This window comes from Chionomys nivalis, chromosome 13 (assembly GCF_950005125.1).
Source record: "Chionomys nivalis chromosome 13, mChiNiv1.1, whole genome shotgun sequence".
Classification (NCBI taxonomy): Eukaryota; Metazoa; Chordata; class Mammalia; order Rodentia; family Cricetidae; genus Chionomys; species Chionomys nivalis.
Genome location: NC_080098.1, coordinates 73254303 through 73268457, shown reverse-complemented (window position 1 = coordinate 73268457; position 14155 = coordinate 73254303). Strand labels below are relative to the sequence as shown.

The 14155-nt window shown below is 45.8% G+C and overlaps 1 protein-coding gene across 5 annotated transcripts in view; it reads right to left on the bottom strand.

Moving 5' to 3' along the window:
• Naa35 (N-alpha-acetyltransferase 35, NatC auxiliary subunit) overlaps nucleotides 1-2869 on the bottom strand; it is a 47284-nt gene extending 44415 nt beyond the window's left edge. The window contains exons 1-2 of one of the 5 annotated variants that reach the window (XM_057787013.1): nucleotides 2816-2869; nucleotides 2002-2130 (exon numbers count right to left, since the gene is read on the bottom strand). In XM_057787013.1, coding sequence (XP_057642996.1) covers nucleotides 2002-2125 — 124 coding nt within the window. In that variant the 5' untranslated portion in view covers nucleotides 2126-2130; nucleotides 2816-2869. Of the gene's footprint in view, nucleotides 1-2001; nucleotides 2131-2329; nucleotides 2432-2476; nucleotides 2612-2815 lie in introns of those variants that run through there. The other 4 variants (XM_057787015.1, XM_057787012.1, XM_057787014.1 and 1 more) reach the window with 4 other exon arrangements.
• Nucleotides 2870-14155: the final 11286 nt, after the last annotated feature.

Sequence of the window (14155 nt, the reverse complement as noted above, 5' to 3'; positions counted from 1 at the left end):
TACCACATACACAGTCTCCTTCTGGTAGACATACAGCAGCACACACATAGGTCCCTCCACGACCTGAGACACACTTCAACTGGACATGCAGTTCAAACCGTAATGGGATGGCTATGCTCAGTTGGCCTCCTTTATAGCTAGTGCCGCGCCAGTCTTCACGCCTCTCCTTCAAAGTAGCATTCAAAGACACCTTATTATTACCACAGACCTGGCCCTAGAAAACAGAGGGATCAGGAATGAACTCCTTAACATCTGAGCTCACCTCTTTCACCTTTATCTTCACCTTAACCAGATTTTCACTTGTCTTTTTCTTACCGCAGCACCAGTATATCCTACATCCTCCCTCACTACCAAGATCTTGAACCCATCCTTTTCTTGAAATTCAAGCTTTTCCTGGTGTTTGTTCCTTCCTCTCCTTCTTCAGTTTCTCCCTTCAATAACAGACACGCTCATATTTACAATCACTTGCTGGGAGGGGTGCTTATTTGTTATAGAAGGAAGTTATGTTTCTCTGAGGGAACCTCTGGGTTTCAAGTGATCCTCCTGACCAGAACATCAGAGTAGCTTGGACAACAAGTGTGTCCACTAAATCCAGTTATTCCCTAACACAGGCACTACTACATGCCATACACAGCTCTGTAGTCTAGAGTTATACATGATCTCTGCCCTTGTCAAAATTCCTCATGGTAGGTAAGGCTGACAATAAGCCACAAATAACTACAATTATGAGCCGGGAAGTGGTGGCGCACGCCTTTAATCCCAGCACTCGGGAGGCAGAGGCAGGCGGATCTCTGGGAGTTCGAGGCTAGCCTGGTCTACAAGAGCTAGTTCTGGGACAGGAACCAAAGCTACAGAGAAACCCTGTCTCGAAAAACCAAAAAAAGAGACTACAATTATGGTTCTGACAGATTAAACACTGAAGAAAGTAAAACATGGTGATTCAGTTGAGATACACTTAGCTGAATGGCTTACAGCTGTCCTGAGCTCTTCACAGGCAAGGTAACAAACAGCACAGAAGTGGCTCAGTATGTGAGCATCTGATGAAAGTTAAGATGGAGTAAACAAGACTCACCAAGCTCTGGCAAGGCAGCCTGGCGCTCAGCAACAAGAGGGTGATGGGAAAGGATAGCGCAAAGGCAGAAAATGAAACCTGGGCACGAAGTAGGGGAACCCTGGAAAAGGAGTCTGAACTTCACTCCAACAGGAAGCCAGCTGAGGATTGTAAGAGAGTGACAGGATAGAATCATTTTTACACCTCCAACAAGCAACAATTCTTTAGTTCCTACAGCCAGACATTATGGTCATGTCGGCATCTTTCTTCTCTCTGGTTAGACAGGGTCTCACTCTCACTGTGTGGCCCTGGATGGTCTGGAACTTACTGTACAGACCAGGCTGGCCTTGCACTGCCTCTGGATTGCTGGGACTGAGTGTGCATTTCCACACCTGCCCATTATCTAACCTGTTAAAGTCAGAAGGATTTAGAGGGGGCAAAGTGCCTTGGAGCTGGAAAGATGGCTCAGCAGTTAAGAGCATTTGGCGCACATTCACGAGGACCAGAGAGTTTGGAATTCCAGCATAAGCCAGGATTCCAGAAAAGACTTGTAACCGCATCTCCAGGGGATCCAATACCTTATCCTGGCATCCATGGCACATACAAATACATAAACCAAGATCTTTTTGAAACATGCCTCGACATCTGTATTTAATGTTTTACCAAATACACACAGGCTTTAAACCAAACTTAAAATCAGGGAGCAAAGAGCTCAACAACCTGAGCCTAAGATGTGTCAGGACGGGCAGGAATTCAAGGTCATCCTCCACAGCAGAGCCCTGTCAGCCTGGGCTACAGGACTTCATCAAAAATAAACAAAACGACCACAAATTTGGCAAAAATCACAGGGTTGTTTCAAAAAAAAAAAAAGGTAAAGTTGAGAAAACACAAATATGATTTTACTTTATCCTGTCTGACTTTCAACCAATAGTCAAAAAATTCAAACTTACCTCGACAAGCATCTTCAAAATCCTGGGTTATGTCCACCCAACTCGCGCTACTTTTTTCCATCTTTTCAGGGGCACTTAGCTCCCACCCTGAATCATCCTCATCCACAGCAGCTTTCATAACCATTATGCCTGTAAAATGAACACTGGTGTGAGTCGGAGGGCAGCGTTTGGGCAGGAACAGTATCCTCAGCACTACCTAAGTACCAGGTAAAGACTTCCTAAACTCCGTAGGCAGAACGCCTTCGATCCATTGGCTGGAAAGCAAAAATCCTCTGTGCAATCAGACCTCACGTTAAATCTGCAGCTGCTCACGCGCCGACATACCCACCTGCCAGGACTCAGCTTCTTCTAACTAGTTCGGAGATCTTCCACCCTCCCAGCCCAAGAAACAACTCCGGGGACCGCCGGCTTTCCACACCGGCCTCCGGAAACCAGAACCGCCCTCTCGGCTCGACTGCAGCCGAGCAGCGCTCACCGCGCGGGCTTCGCTAGACCCGGGCCTCGCCTCCTCCTTGCAGGCGCGTCCCCTCAGAACCCGGCCCGTGGAGGAGAAACGCGGGCGGCCGAGGCGGGGACGCGCGTCCACGCGGCGCCTCGCGGGGAAGAAGCGGCTCCGCGCGGCCCTCGTCACCCGGGCGACACGGGCACAGCCCGGCCTCCCTGGCGGCGCGCGCCCCCGGCTCCTGCCGGAGGTGCGGCGAGGAACCGGCCAGCGCCGGCTCCGGGGTCGGGCCCACGAGGATGGCGGGGTCGTGCCAGCCCCACGCACGCCACCCCAGGTGCTTTCCCCACCACCGCCCGCGCCACCACGCACCGTCCACGCCACGAACCTAACGACACCTCCGCCACAGCCGCCGCCCCCTCCCCTCTTAGCCCCGCCCCGCCGGCCGCCTGCGCGCATGCGTACACCCCGGGCGCGCGATCCCGCCCCCATACTCTCGGGACTCCGCGCTCCGGCCACGCCCCCTCCCTCACCTAGGCCACCGTACCCGGATAGACGGGCGTCCTCCCTTCTCGCGGAATGAGAGCACATCGCGAGACCGGAAGCCGCCTCCAAATTTCTCCCCTCTGGTAGAGCCCTGGTAGGGGAAAAGACCCGGGAGGGGCGGAGCCTGAGGACTGGCAGCCGGCCTCATCCAGTCCTGGGAGACTCTGAGAGGTGACTCTAAGGGAAAGGGGAGGAGCTTGGCGGAGCTTCCGGTAGTGCAAACTGATTGGATATTCGTCTTTTTATAGTGAGGAAGGACTTCATAAGAGAAAGAAAAACAAAACGTCTTTGTCGAGCTGCGATTTTCTTCCCACTCAGATGTTTTAAGTTTTTCTTATAAAGTCAGACCTCAATCAAGTAGATTTTGTGTGGGTGTAGCTGGGAAAAAACCCAGGTCCTGAATTAATTTTAAAGAAATACGAAAGGAAAGACATGACTTCTAGTATGATGGAGCAGGAGGTTTATTGTAGATATGAGGGAGACCAGAGGCAGAGACACAGCCAAAGTCCAGAGTTAAGATGACCCTGAGCTGAGCCTTGTGAGGAGCGTGGGGAGGAAGAGAAGAGATCTGGAGGGTAGGGAGTAAAAAAGGACCGGGTAACCAAAATGGATTATATAGGTAAGGGCAGCCCAGGATATGCCTGCCATACCTTGTAATATGTAGAGACTGAGTGACGCTAGGAGAACCTGGCAGCCAGGTCTGCTTAAATAGGCACCTCAGCCACTTGTCGTGGGGTTGAGACCTGAGTAAGAGGGCACTCAAGCAGTCTGTCATTGAGCTACATCTTCAGGCTTCGTGTTGATTGTTTAAGTTTTTGTTTGTTTTCAAGACACGGTTTCTTTGTCTAACTTGGGCTGTCCTGAAACTAGCTCTGTAGACCAGGCTGGCCTCGAACTCACAGAGACCCACCTGCCTCTGCCTCCTGAGTGCTAGGATTAAATGTGTAAGCCCCGCACCCAGCAGATTATTTGAATTTAAAAAATTATTTCTCGCATAGAATGTATTTCCCGAGGACAGAAACTTTCTTTTTATTAAAACTGTCCTAGCACCGGAGGCATGTAGTTCTCTCAAAGTACATGGAAGATGGGAATGTAGAAAATAAATTACAGAAACTGATTAATAGTCATTTAAGACCCCAAAAGAATTCTAGAAAAATGTGAAGAGTGTGCCTCTGAATTGTTCAGTAATGTGTGCAAGGGTGTGACTAAAACTAATTTTATAAAGACTCATTGGGGGGCTGGAAAGATGGGTCCTCAGTTAAGAGTGCTTCTTGTTTTTCCAAGGAACTTGAGTTCAGTTGCCAGCACCCACTTCAGTCCACACAAGCCTGTGAATCCAGCTCCAGAAGAGCCCAGCATACAGATGTGTTCTTTCACTGGGAACTAACTGAGGGCCAAGTATTCTACACTGAGCTAAATCACTAGCTCCCTGCTGTGTAGTTTGTCATCTCTAGATCATTCATTAAGTAAATACAATGTAAATGTTTTGTGAACATTTGTTGTATTGTTTAGGAATAACCACCCCAATATTCTGTGCATGTTAAGAATATTTTTCTGGCTGGGCAGTGGTGCCCATGTCTTTAATTCCAACATTCAGGAGACAGAGAAACAGATCTCTGTGAGTTCAAGGCCAACTTGGTCTATAGAGCAAGTTCAAGGATAGCCAAAGTTACACAGAGAAACCCTATCTTAAAAAAAAAAATTCTTAAAAAAAAATTCTTAGCTGGATCTATGGCTGTGGAGTCCCTGTATATGCTGTACTGACTGTTTTTGTCTCTTTTGTAGTGATATTTCATTTGTATTTTAATAAATAAAGCTTGCCTGAAAATCAGAGATTAAAATAGCCCCACTGATCATCAGCCTTATGATCAGGCAGTGGTGGCGCACGCCTTTAATCCCAGCACTTGGGAGGCAGAGGCAGGTGAATCTCTGTGAGTTCGAGACCAGCCTGGTCTACAAGAGCTCTTTTTTTTTAAAGCTGGCTAGAAACAAGCCAAGCTAAAGATGAACATTTATTTTTATTTTTTAAAGATTTATTTATTATTGTATTATGTATACAGTTTTCGGTCTACATTTATCCCTTTATGTCAGAAGAGGACACCATATCCTATTACAGATGGTTATGAACCACCATGTGGTTGCTGGGAATTGAACTCAGGTCCTCTGGAAGAGCAGCTAGTGCTCTTAACCTCTAAGCCATCTCTCCAGCCCTGTTTTGCTTTTCTGACCTTCAGGTTGAACCCCAATATCTGTCTCTGGGTTTTTATTAATCATGCTTTACTCTTTCATAGTAAAGATTTCTCTAGTTCTAACCACTGGCTTCCATTTGGTAGACCAAAGTGCTCTCCTTCTCACAGGGACTTGCCAAATGCTGACATCACTGGATTTGTCTGGGCCATCTATTATGAGCTTGTTCAGTTTCAGAGAGGGAGTACTTATAATCCAGGGCCTTCATGTGTGACTGTACAAACTAGCCACTGTATAGCTATAGTGTGTGCTTTAAAAGCTCCCTAGAGCATCACACCCAGCCCTGCTCTCAAAATCTACCAGCCACTAGCCATCAGGAGTGGAGGAAGAAAGCCAGGACATGAGAAAGAACAAATCTCAAGATCCATTATGACATTCAGCTCTTTATTGGACCAATCAGAAGGTGCCTTAGGCAGGTGAGGTAAAACAAAGACATCATCACACAGTGTGATCAAATATCTCCCAACATCTCTCTGCAGGTGGGGTCCAGTAGAAAAGCATTTTCCTAGAGTGCCCAAGGTCCTGAGTTCAATTCTAAGCACCACCCCCTTAAAACCCCAAAACTATAAATAAAGCAGCAATACCTTCCACTTTTCTCTGTTAGAAAGAAAGAAAGAATGGAAAGAAAGAAAGAAAGAAAGAAAGAAAGAAAGAAAGAAAGAAAGAAAGAAAGAAAGATAGTTAAGAACTAAACAAGACTGGGTATTGTGGCATGTGCCTTTAATTCCAGCATTCTGGAGGCAGAAGATGTAGTAGGATCTGCAAGTTTGAGGCTAGCCTAGTCTACTTAGTGAGTTCTAGGCCAGCCAGGGCAAGCAAAATCTTCTTGCTGTCAAAGTACTTAGCTAATAAGTATTTACATACAGAAGTAGGACAGTGCCTATTCCTTAGTTGACTCATTCTTTCTTCCTAAAATCTATTATTGAATATCCAAAAGATAAAGAATCATGGGGTTTTTGTCTTACCATTTGCTCAAGTTAGATCTCTTCTCAATTAGAAAGGGACCTGAGCATCTTTCTTCCACAAGCTCACACAAAGAAAGAAGGACTTCTTCCCCAAACTATCTTTGGAGCAAGGGCTCTCCAATGCTAGCTGCGCCAAGTCTCTGACTGGAACTTAAGCACACTGTGCTATTGTTCTTAGGGACGTGAGGACTGTGTTCAGGTGTGCAGCGAGGGGTGAAGCCACAAGCATTTGGCTCCATTCCTAAATCATGTCAATCTTGCCCTTGAAGTCAGTTTGTATTAAAAGTCAGAAAAGAAATAAGTTGAACTAAAAGGCATGACTCAAAACTCCATAAAGGACATTCTTCTACTCATGAATGCTCAGTGAGCCCCAGAAAGACAGTCTAAGTAGACTTTAGTAATTCTCTTTGTCTCCCAAAGTGGAATGGTGGGGAAATCCCTCAGTCGAGTTCACCAGCCCTGAAATTCACTCTGTCTCTGAGTTTGATTTGGTGAAATCATGAATTTCATTGAACCGGGGTTGTTTTTCTGTGTGGTATAAAGCATCTGGTACCTTCAGAAGCCTGGGAATGCCCACTGCCATGGTTTCAGGTCCTCTGAAGAACATCAGAACTATGATATCCACAGATCACCTTCACCTCGATCTCTCTCAGACCAGTGCCCTGGGAGCCTCAGATGAACTCCATAAGGATGTTTTAAATGGAGGAGACTCCTGTGCTAAATCTCTAAAAGCTCTTAGGAATATTTGCAATCACAGTTGGATTTTTCCAAATCCAGCACATGACAAGTTGGTGTCCTTTTACTATTAATACTTTTTGAGATAGGGTCTCTTGTAGACCAGAAATTGCTTTATAGCCCCTGAACCCAGCCCCTCTCCCCACCTTCCCAGTTCTGAGAGTGTTGGTATGCACCACCACACCATGAATGAGAATTTGGTGCTGGGGATTGAATCCAGGTCAATGCAAGCCAGGCCAACACTCTGCTAACTGAACTGCATTCTCAGCTGCCCCACCCCTCTGACAGGATAGGCAGTGCAGACAAGGCTGGTGTTGAGCTCTCACTCCCGCTACCCCTTCCTGACTGCTGGATTCTCAGTGAACCACTAGCCCAGCATGATCTCTTCTTTTAAAAGTAATGTCCAGCGCTGGGAATATTAAGTCAGTAGTGAAGCATTTCTCTACCATGCCTGAGGCCCCAGGCTCTGTTCCCGTCACTGGGGGAAGACAAGTAACGTCCAACAGTTCAAATGCCTCTGGGTTCTCCTAAGGTAAGCTTGAGGACAACCTGTTGCCACTCGGCCCAAGCAGAGATAGAAACACTCCTGGTGCTGTTAGGGTTGCTCTGATATGTGGATGGACTTCACCAGGACTTCTAGCAAAGCCTCTCAAGCCAACTTACTGGACAAATTGGACAGATGTAAACTGGCTACACAGGTAGATTTATTACAGTTTAAAACTGCCAGACAGGCGGTGGTGGCACACACCTTTAAACCCAGCACTTGGGAGGCAGAGGCAGGTGGATCTCTGCATTCAAGGCCAGCTTAGTCTAAAGAGTGAGTTCCAGGACAGCCAGGGCTACACAGAGAACAAACAGACAGACAGACAAACCAAAAATAAATGAATGAATGAGTAAATGCATATAGCTATTTTTATCTTTTAACAATTAAAATGTTAGTGGTGTATGTTTTATTATAGTAACACCCCTGTTCTTGTATGTTACCCTGTGGTCTTTGCGCCCATTGGAAATCAAGAGAACAGAGCTCTCGTGAAGCTCCAAGAAACCACATAAGCAAGCAGAAGCAAGGTGCTACTATAGTTGTAGTGCAGGCACTACTATCCCCGGGGCACATCTCACAGGGACCTGAACTGCCAGTTGAGCCCTAGGGCTGAGCTTGGCTTTAGTGACTTGATGAAATGGCAAGAACATGTGCCACCCCACCCACCAAAGCAAGAACAAAGCTACAGCAGACACCATTTCAAACCTTCTCATTAAGTCTGAGCCATGACTACTCTGAATTTTTCTGCAGAATATGCAAAGTCCTGAAACCCATATGAATATTGGGATTGTGGGTGCTGCCAGCCCAGAATTCATTTCCAACGTGATTTTATATTGTTGCAGCATGCCAGCCAGCATAAATACATACGCATACACACATATATAGATTTTCCTATTTTTGCTCTTTATGTTAATTTGCAAAGATTTTCTGTCTGGAATTAACCTTGAGAGTTCTGATTTAGTTTGGAGGTAGGGTAGGTTATATGTTTTTCAGCACTGGACATGAGGGAATAAGAGAAGATATTTTTGAAGTAGAATTTTACTAAAAATTAAAGATTGGGGGGCCAGAAGATGGCTCGTAGGTTAAAAGCATGGTGCTCTTGCACAGGACTGAGTGTGGTTCCCATGTTGAGCAGCTTACAACTGCTCATAACTCCAACTCCAGGGGATCTGATGTCCCCTGCTATCCTTTGTGGTCTCTGAGGGCGCTGAGAGTTATACACACTGATCCACAGGCATCAGATGGAGAGACTGTGTAACACACTGGGCATATCTTGGGCACATGAGACCTCAAAGCCCATCCCCACAGTGACACACTTCCTCAAAAAGGCCATACCTGCTCCAACAAGAGCACACCTTCTAAGAGTGCCACTCCCTATGGGCCATACCTATTCAAACCACCACAGCCCCAAACATAAATTATTTCATTGCTACTTCCTAAGTATAATTTTGCAATGTTATGAATCATAATCTTATAAATCTGATATTCAGGATATCTGATATGGGACCCTAAAAGGGTCACAACCCACAGGTTGAAAACCACTGCTCTAGAACAGTTCATCTTGTTTTAGAGATAGTTTTTCACTTGACCTGGAACCTCCTTGATTAGGGTCAGCTGTCTAGGCAGTGAGCCCGTGGGGTTCTCTGTCTCTGCCTCCCAGCACTGGGATCGTAAGCTTATCCACCATACTCCGCTCACATGGGTTCTGAGGACCAAACGCAAGCCCTCGGGTTACAAGCACTTTGCTAATTGAGCTAGTATACCAGTTTGTCTTTCCTTAATTTTGTTCAGTCTCCATCACTAAGTAACCCAGACTAGCCTCCAGTTTGTGCCAGTTCTCTTGCCTTGGCTTCTCAAGTGGGGTCACAAGCATTTGCCACCAAGCCTGGCAGTTTCTGATTACTTTGAACAATTTAGTCAAATCATATAGTTCTTCTAAATTTGAAAATTCAATATTGAAATACCTTGCTCTTCTCTCAACATAATTAGAATTTCACATCCTAAGTTGATAGGGCTGATTGACTTGCCAGTAATTTATTTGTTAGTGTTAAAAGTGAAACAATGTAACTAACTTGTTGAATATATGTTTATATATATATGTATGTATTTCTTTCTGTTTGTTTTTTTCTATTTACAATGATATTACTATGTTCATTACTTTTCTCCCAAAGTAAAAAGTACAGTTTGGAATTCACTGAAATGGCAGCAAGTTTCTATTTTGAGAGAGATAGAGACAGATTTTAAAAAATGATTAGGGTAATAAAGTGCTGGGTGTGGTGGTGCACATCTTTAATCCCAGCACTTGAGAGGCAGGAGGATCTCTGTGAGTTTAAGGCCAGCCTGGTCGACATAGTGAGTTCCAGGACAGCCAGAGCTACGGAGAGAAACCCTGTCTTCCCCTGCTGCCCAAAGGTGAGAAAGATGGCTGAAGACAATTATAACTGTCCAGTGAGTAAAGGTGCAGCTGTCATATATATTAAACAGGCAAGCTTACATGCTGGGATTAATGTCAATAGGCATACAGAAAACAATGTATTAAAAGCCATGTTGCATTCATCTGTGTATCCTTATGTAGGTATGTACTAAGTGGTACCATATTCAGAGTGCTCTGTAGGGTGTCGGGTTTCTTTCATATCTCTGTCTGTCTGTCTGTCTATCTATCTATCTATCTATCTATCTATCTATCTATCTATCTATCTATCTTCTATCAATTTATCATCTATCTATCTTCTATCATGTATCTATCTTCCATCTATCTGTCTGACTGTCTACCTATCACCCAGTCACTCCTCTATGTATCTCTTCCTTCCATCCTTTGTTTTTCCTCGTGTAGCCAGGCTGGGTTTGAACTCCTGATATCCTGCCTCTAGTTCCCAAACACTGGGATTGCAGGTGTTTGCCATCACACTCATCTTCTTTCCCTTTTTTTTTTTTAAAAAAAAAAACTTTTTAAACATATTTAATTATGTGTGTATATGTACCACAGCACACATGTTGAAGTTAGAGGACAAGCTTGCAGAATCATTTACCCGTGTTTTCGCCATCTGGGTCCTGGGGATTTAATTCAAGTTATCAGAAAACACCCACATTCCTGCCTCACCAGCCTCCTCCGCTTTGTTTTTCTTTAGGAATAGTTACAATAGCAAGATCTATCCCATGTGTTGGTGAGTCATATATGTACAAATTGAAAGTCTCAAGTGTGCCCCTTTTAAGCACTACCATGACATGAGCATCTGAATTGTGGAGGTTTGAGTGTGACTGATTCCCATAATCTCATAGAGAGTGGCACTATTAGGAGGTGTGGCCACGTTGGAGGGAGTGTGTCACTGTAGAGGCTGGCTTTGAGGTCTCACGTTTCCTCAAGCCATGCCCAGTATCCCAGTTCACTTCCTGTTGCCTTTGGATCAAGATGTAAGAACTCTCAGTTCCTTCTCCAGCACCATGTCTGCCTGTATGCAGGTGACCTCAGGGACAGTTCACTGTGGCTGGGGCAGGAGCCAGCACAGGTGACCTCAGGGACAGTTCACTGTGGCTGGGGCAGGAGCCAGCACAGGTGACCTCAGGGACGTTTCACTGTGGCTGGGGCAGGAGCCAGCACAGGTGACCTCACTGATGTTTCACTGTGGCTGGGGCAGGAGCCAGCTCAGGTGACCTCACTGATGTTTCACTGTGGCTGGGGAAGGGTGCTGAACGGAAGCTGTAGCAGCCCGTGCCAGTTGCATCGGACTGGAACCTGACTTGTTTCTCACACTGGAAATGTCAATAGGCAGTTTTAATAGTAGAAGCCATTTCTCTCTATTTCACGAATCTCTTAAAAATAAGATGACTTTGACCCTTTAGGTTATGGGGCTGCAGCTCTCGGGGGTCAAATATGGCTTTCCCTGCCAGTGCTGCCTCAGTTTGACTGGGATCGTGCTCTTGTGTTCTGAGGAAAGAGAACGTGAACTACGGACAAGCTTTAGGTTGCTAGGGTACACTTTAGGTACTAGGGTACACTTTAGGTACTAGGGTACACTTTAGGTTGCTAGGGTACACTTTAGGTACTAGGGTACACTTTAGGTACTAGGGTACACTTTAGGTTGCTAGGGTACACTTTAGGTACTAGGGTACACTTTAGGTACTAGGGTACACTTTAGGTACTAGGGTACACTTTAGGTACTAGGGTACACTTTAGGTACTAGGGTACACTTTAGGACAGAAAGACCTTCTGTTTGCATCACTTGTGCCGCAACGGGAAGCGCTCAGCTAGTAAACTAGACCTTTCACTGTGGCGCTTGCCCTCCAGGGGGCAGCATTCCCTGTTACTGGAAAAAGGCAAGCTTGGTAAGTTGAGTGTTTGGGTGTCTCAAGAAAAGCAAATCTCAATTTTGTCCACAGTGCAAGCATGCCCATTCTTCCAGACTAAGATCTTATAAAGAAAAAAAAATCTCACCTAAATTACACCCAGAACAATTCTCAAACCTAGAAAATGGTCTCCTAAATAACTTTAATTATGAGCAGTTATGTTCCCAGACATGGCAGAAACTGCTAGCTACTTGCAGACAGAGCATGCCACCTCCCTGAGCAGCACAGTGAGACATCTCCCAACCTTTCTCAAGGTGACATGTGACATTGTGGCTGAATGTGACGGATGATGTGGTAATGGAAGTTGTGGTGTGGCTATTCTGTTGCTGTGAAGAGACAGTATGACCACGAGAACACTCATAAAGGAAAACATTTCATTGGGGCTGGCTGGCAGCTCAGAGGTTTAGTCCATTGCCGTGATGACAAGCAGCATGGTGGCACACGGGCAGAGAAGGTGCTGGAGAGGTAGCTGAGAGTTCTACATCTGGATCAGCAGGAAGAGAGCGCCACACGGGGCCTGGCTTGAGCATCTGAGACCTCAAAATCCACCCCAGTGAAGCACTTCCTCCAGCAATGCCACCCTCCTCCAACAGGGCCACCTTCCTAATGGTGCCCTCCTTCTGAGCCTACGGGGGCCGTTTTCATTCCACGCCACAGTCATGGACTTGCCCTCTAAAACTGCAAGCAAGCTCCCCATTAATGCTGTTCTTCACAAACTGCCTTGGTCGTGGTGTCTCTTCATAGCAACAGGTCAGTAAGGCAGAAGTGTCTTCCACGCGACACTTTCCACTTGTGCCAGTGGCTGCTACAGTGAGACTTTGAACTGAGACGCGGCAGAGCCTGGGTTCCAGAGTCACCTGGTGGACGGCACCTGCACCCATCTATCTGGACGGCCCAGAATGTCAGCACCTCCACACATCTAAGCTGTCCTTGTTTCAGCAACTGTGGCCGACTCTAAAATGACATTTGTTCTGGAGACAGTGATAAAATGAATGTTTCTGGGTTTTCACTTGCATGGATAATGGCGATAGACACCGTCGTTCATTGGATATAAGATGAGAGAATAAATTAAGACATCACTTTATATTTCTAGCTTGTGTTTTTGTTCTGAGGTAGTCTTACTGTGGTGCTCAAGCTGGCCCAGGACCCAGGTTCAAGTGATTATTTTGCCTCAGCTCCCCCAATAATTGGGGATAAATGAACACTATGTCTAGTCAAAATGTTTGTCGTTAGAAGGCTGGGAAACTTATCTTTTTATATTTCGTATACTCTCAGTTTTTGTTTTATAAAGATGGTTTCCAGGTACTGACAAACAGCAGCCTAGGTTTGTGTGGTTTTTGTTATTGTTGTCTTAGTGCTGGGTGTTTGATGCCAAACTGCTTTTCTGTGATCACACTTTCTACCACTGAGCTCTTCTCCCCAGCCTCGTGAAGAACAATTTTTATAAAAAAGAAGAGAGCTTGCCAGGCATGGCAAGTGCCTTCAAGTGCAGCACTCAGGCGGAGGAGTCAGACAGATCTGAGTTCAAGGCTGGTCTGCTCTACAGGGTGAGTTCCAGGACAGCCAGACCTACACAGAGAAACCCTGTCTTGAAAAACCAAAGGGAGGAAAAAGTATAGAAAGAAAAGAGCACCCATTCATCTGTTGTGAGATACAGCATAGGACCCTGCCTCTTAGCTCGCGTATATTCTTCCTTTACATGGTGTTATTTTAACAGATATTAATTTGATCATATGCACTCCTTTTGTGTGTTCCTCCAACTCTAGCTGACCCCTTCTCTTCCAACTAGTCCCCTTCCTACTTCTACTTGTGTGTGCACATATGTGCACATGTGTGCGTGTGCACATTTGCGTGTAAGGCATTCTAATTAATGTCATTAAGGTTGCCTACAGGAACATGAGCAAAGCCTCAGTTAGGGGAGCATGGGCACCTTACCAGTGGCTACACGACTGAAGCAAAGACCTGTCCCTTCCCTAGCAATAGATCTTCCCCTTTTCATGACAGGATGCTGACAGGCCCAGTCTTGTGTAAGCTGTGTGTAGGTAATCACAGCTGCTATACATTCAGGGGTGCAATGGCCACGTTATGTCTGGAAGACAGCATTCCACAACACTCCCCCACATCTCATCCTGCAACTCAGTTCTCTCCTCCCCTCTTTTATGATGCTCCCTGAACCGCGGAGGGGTGGTATAGATGCTCCATTTATGGACGAGCACGCGGGAGTCAGCTATTCTCATCTTGTTGACAAGTTGTTGTTACCCAGAAGCTTCTCTGACCAAAGCTGATGACAGTACAGATGTAAACATTTTTTTTTAGAAGTCAATGTGAGAAACA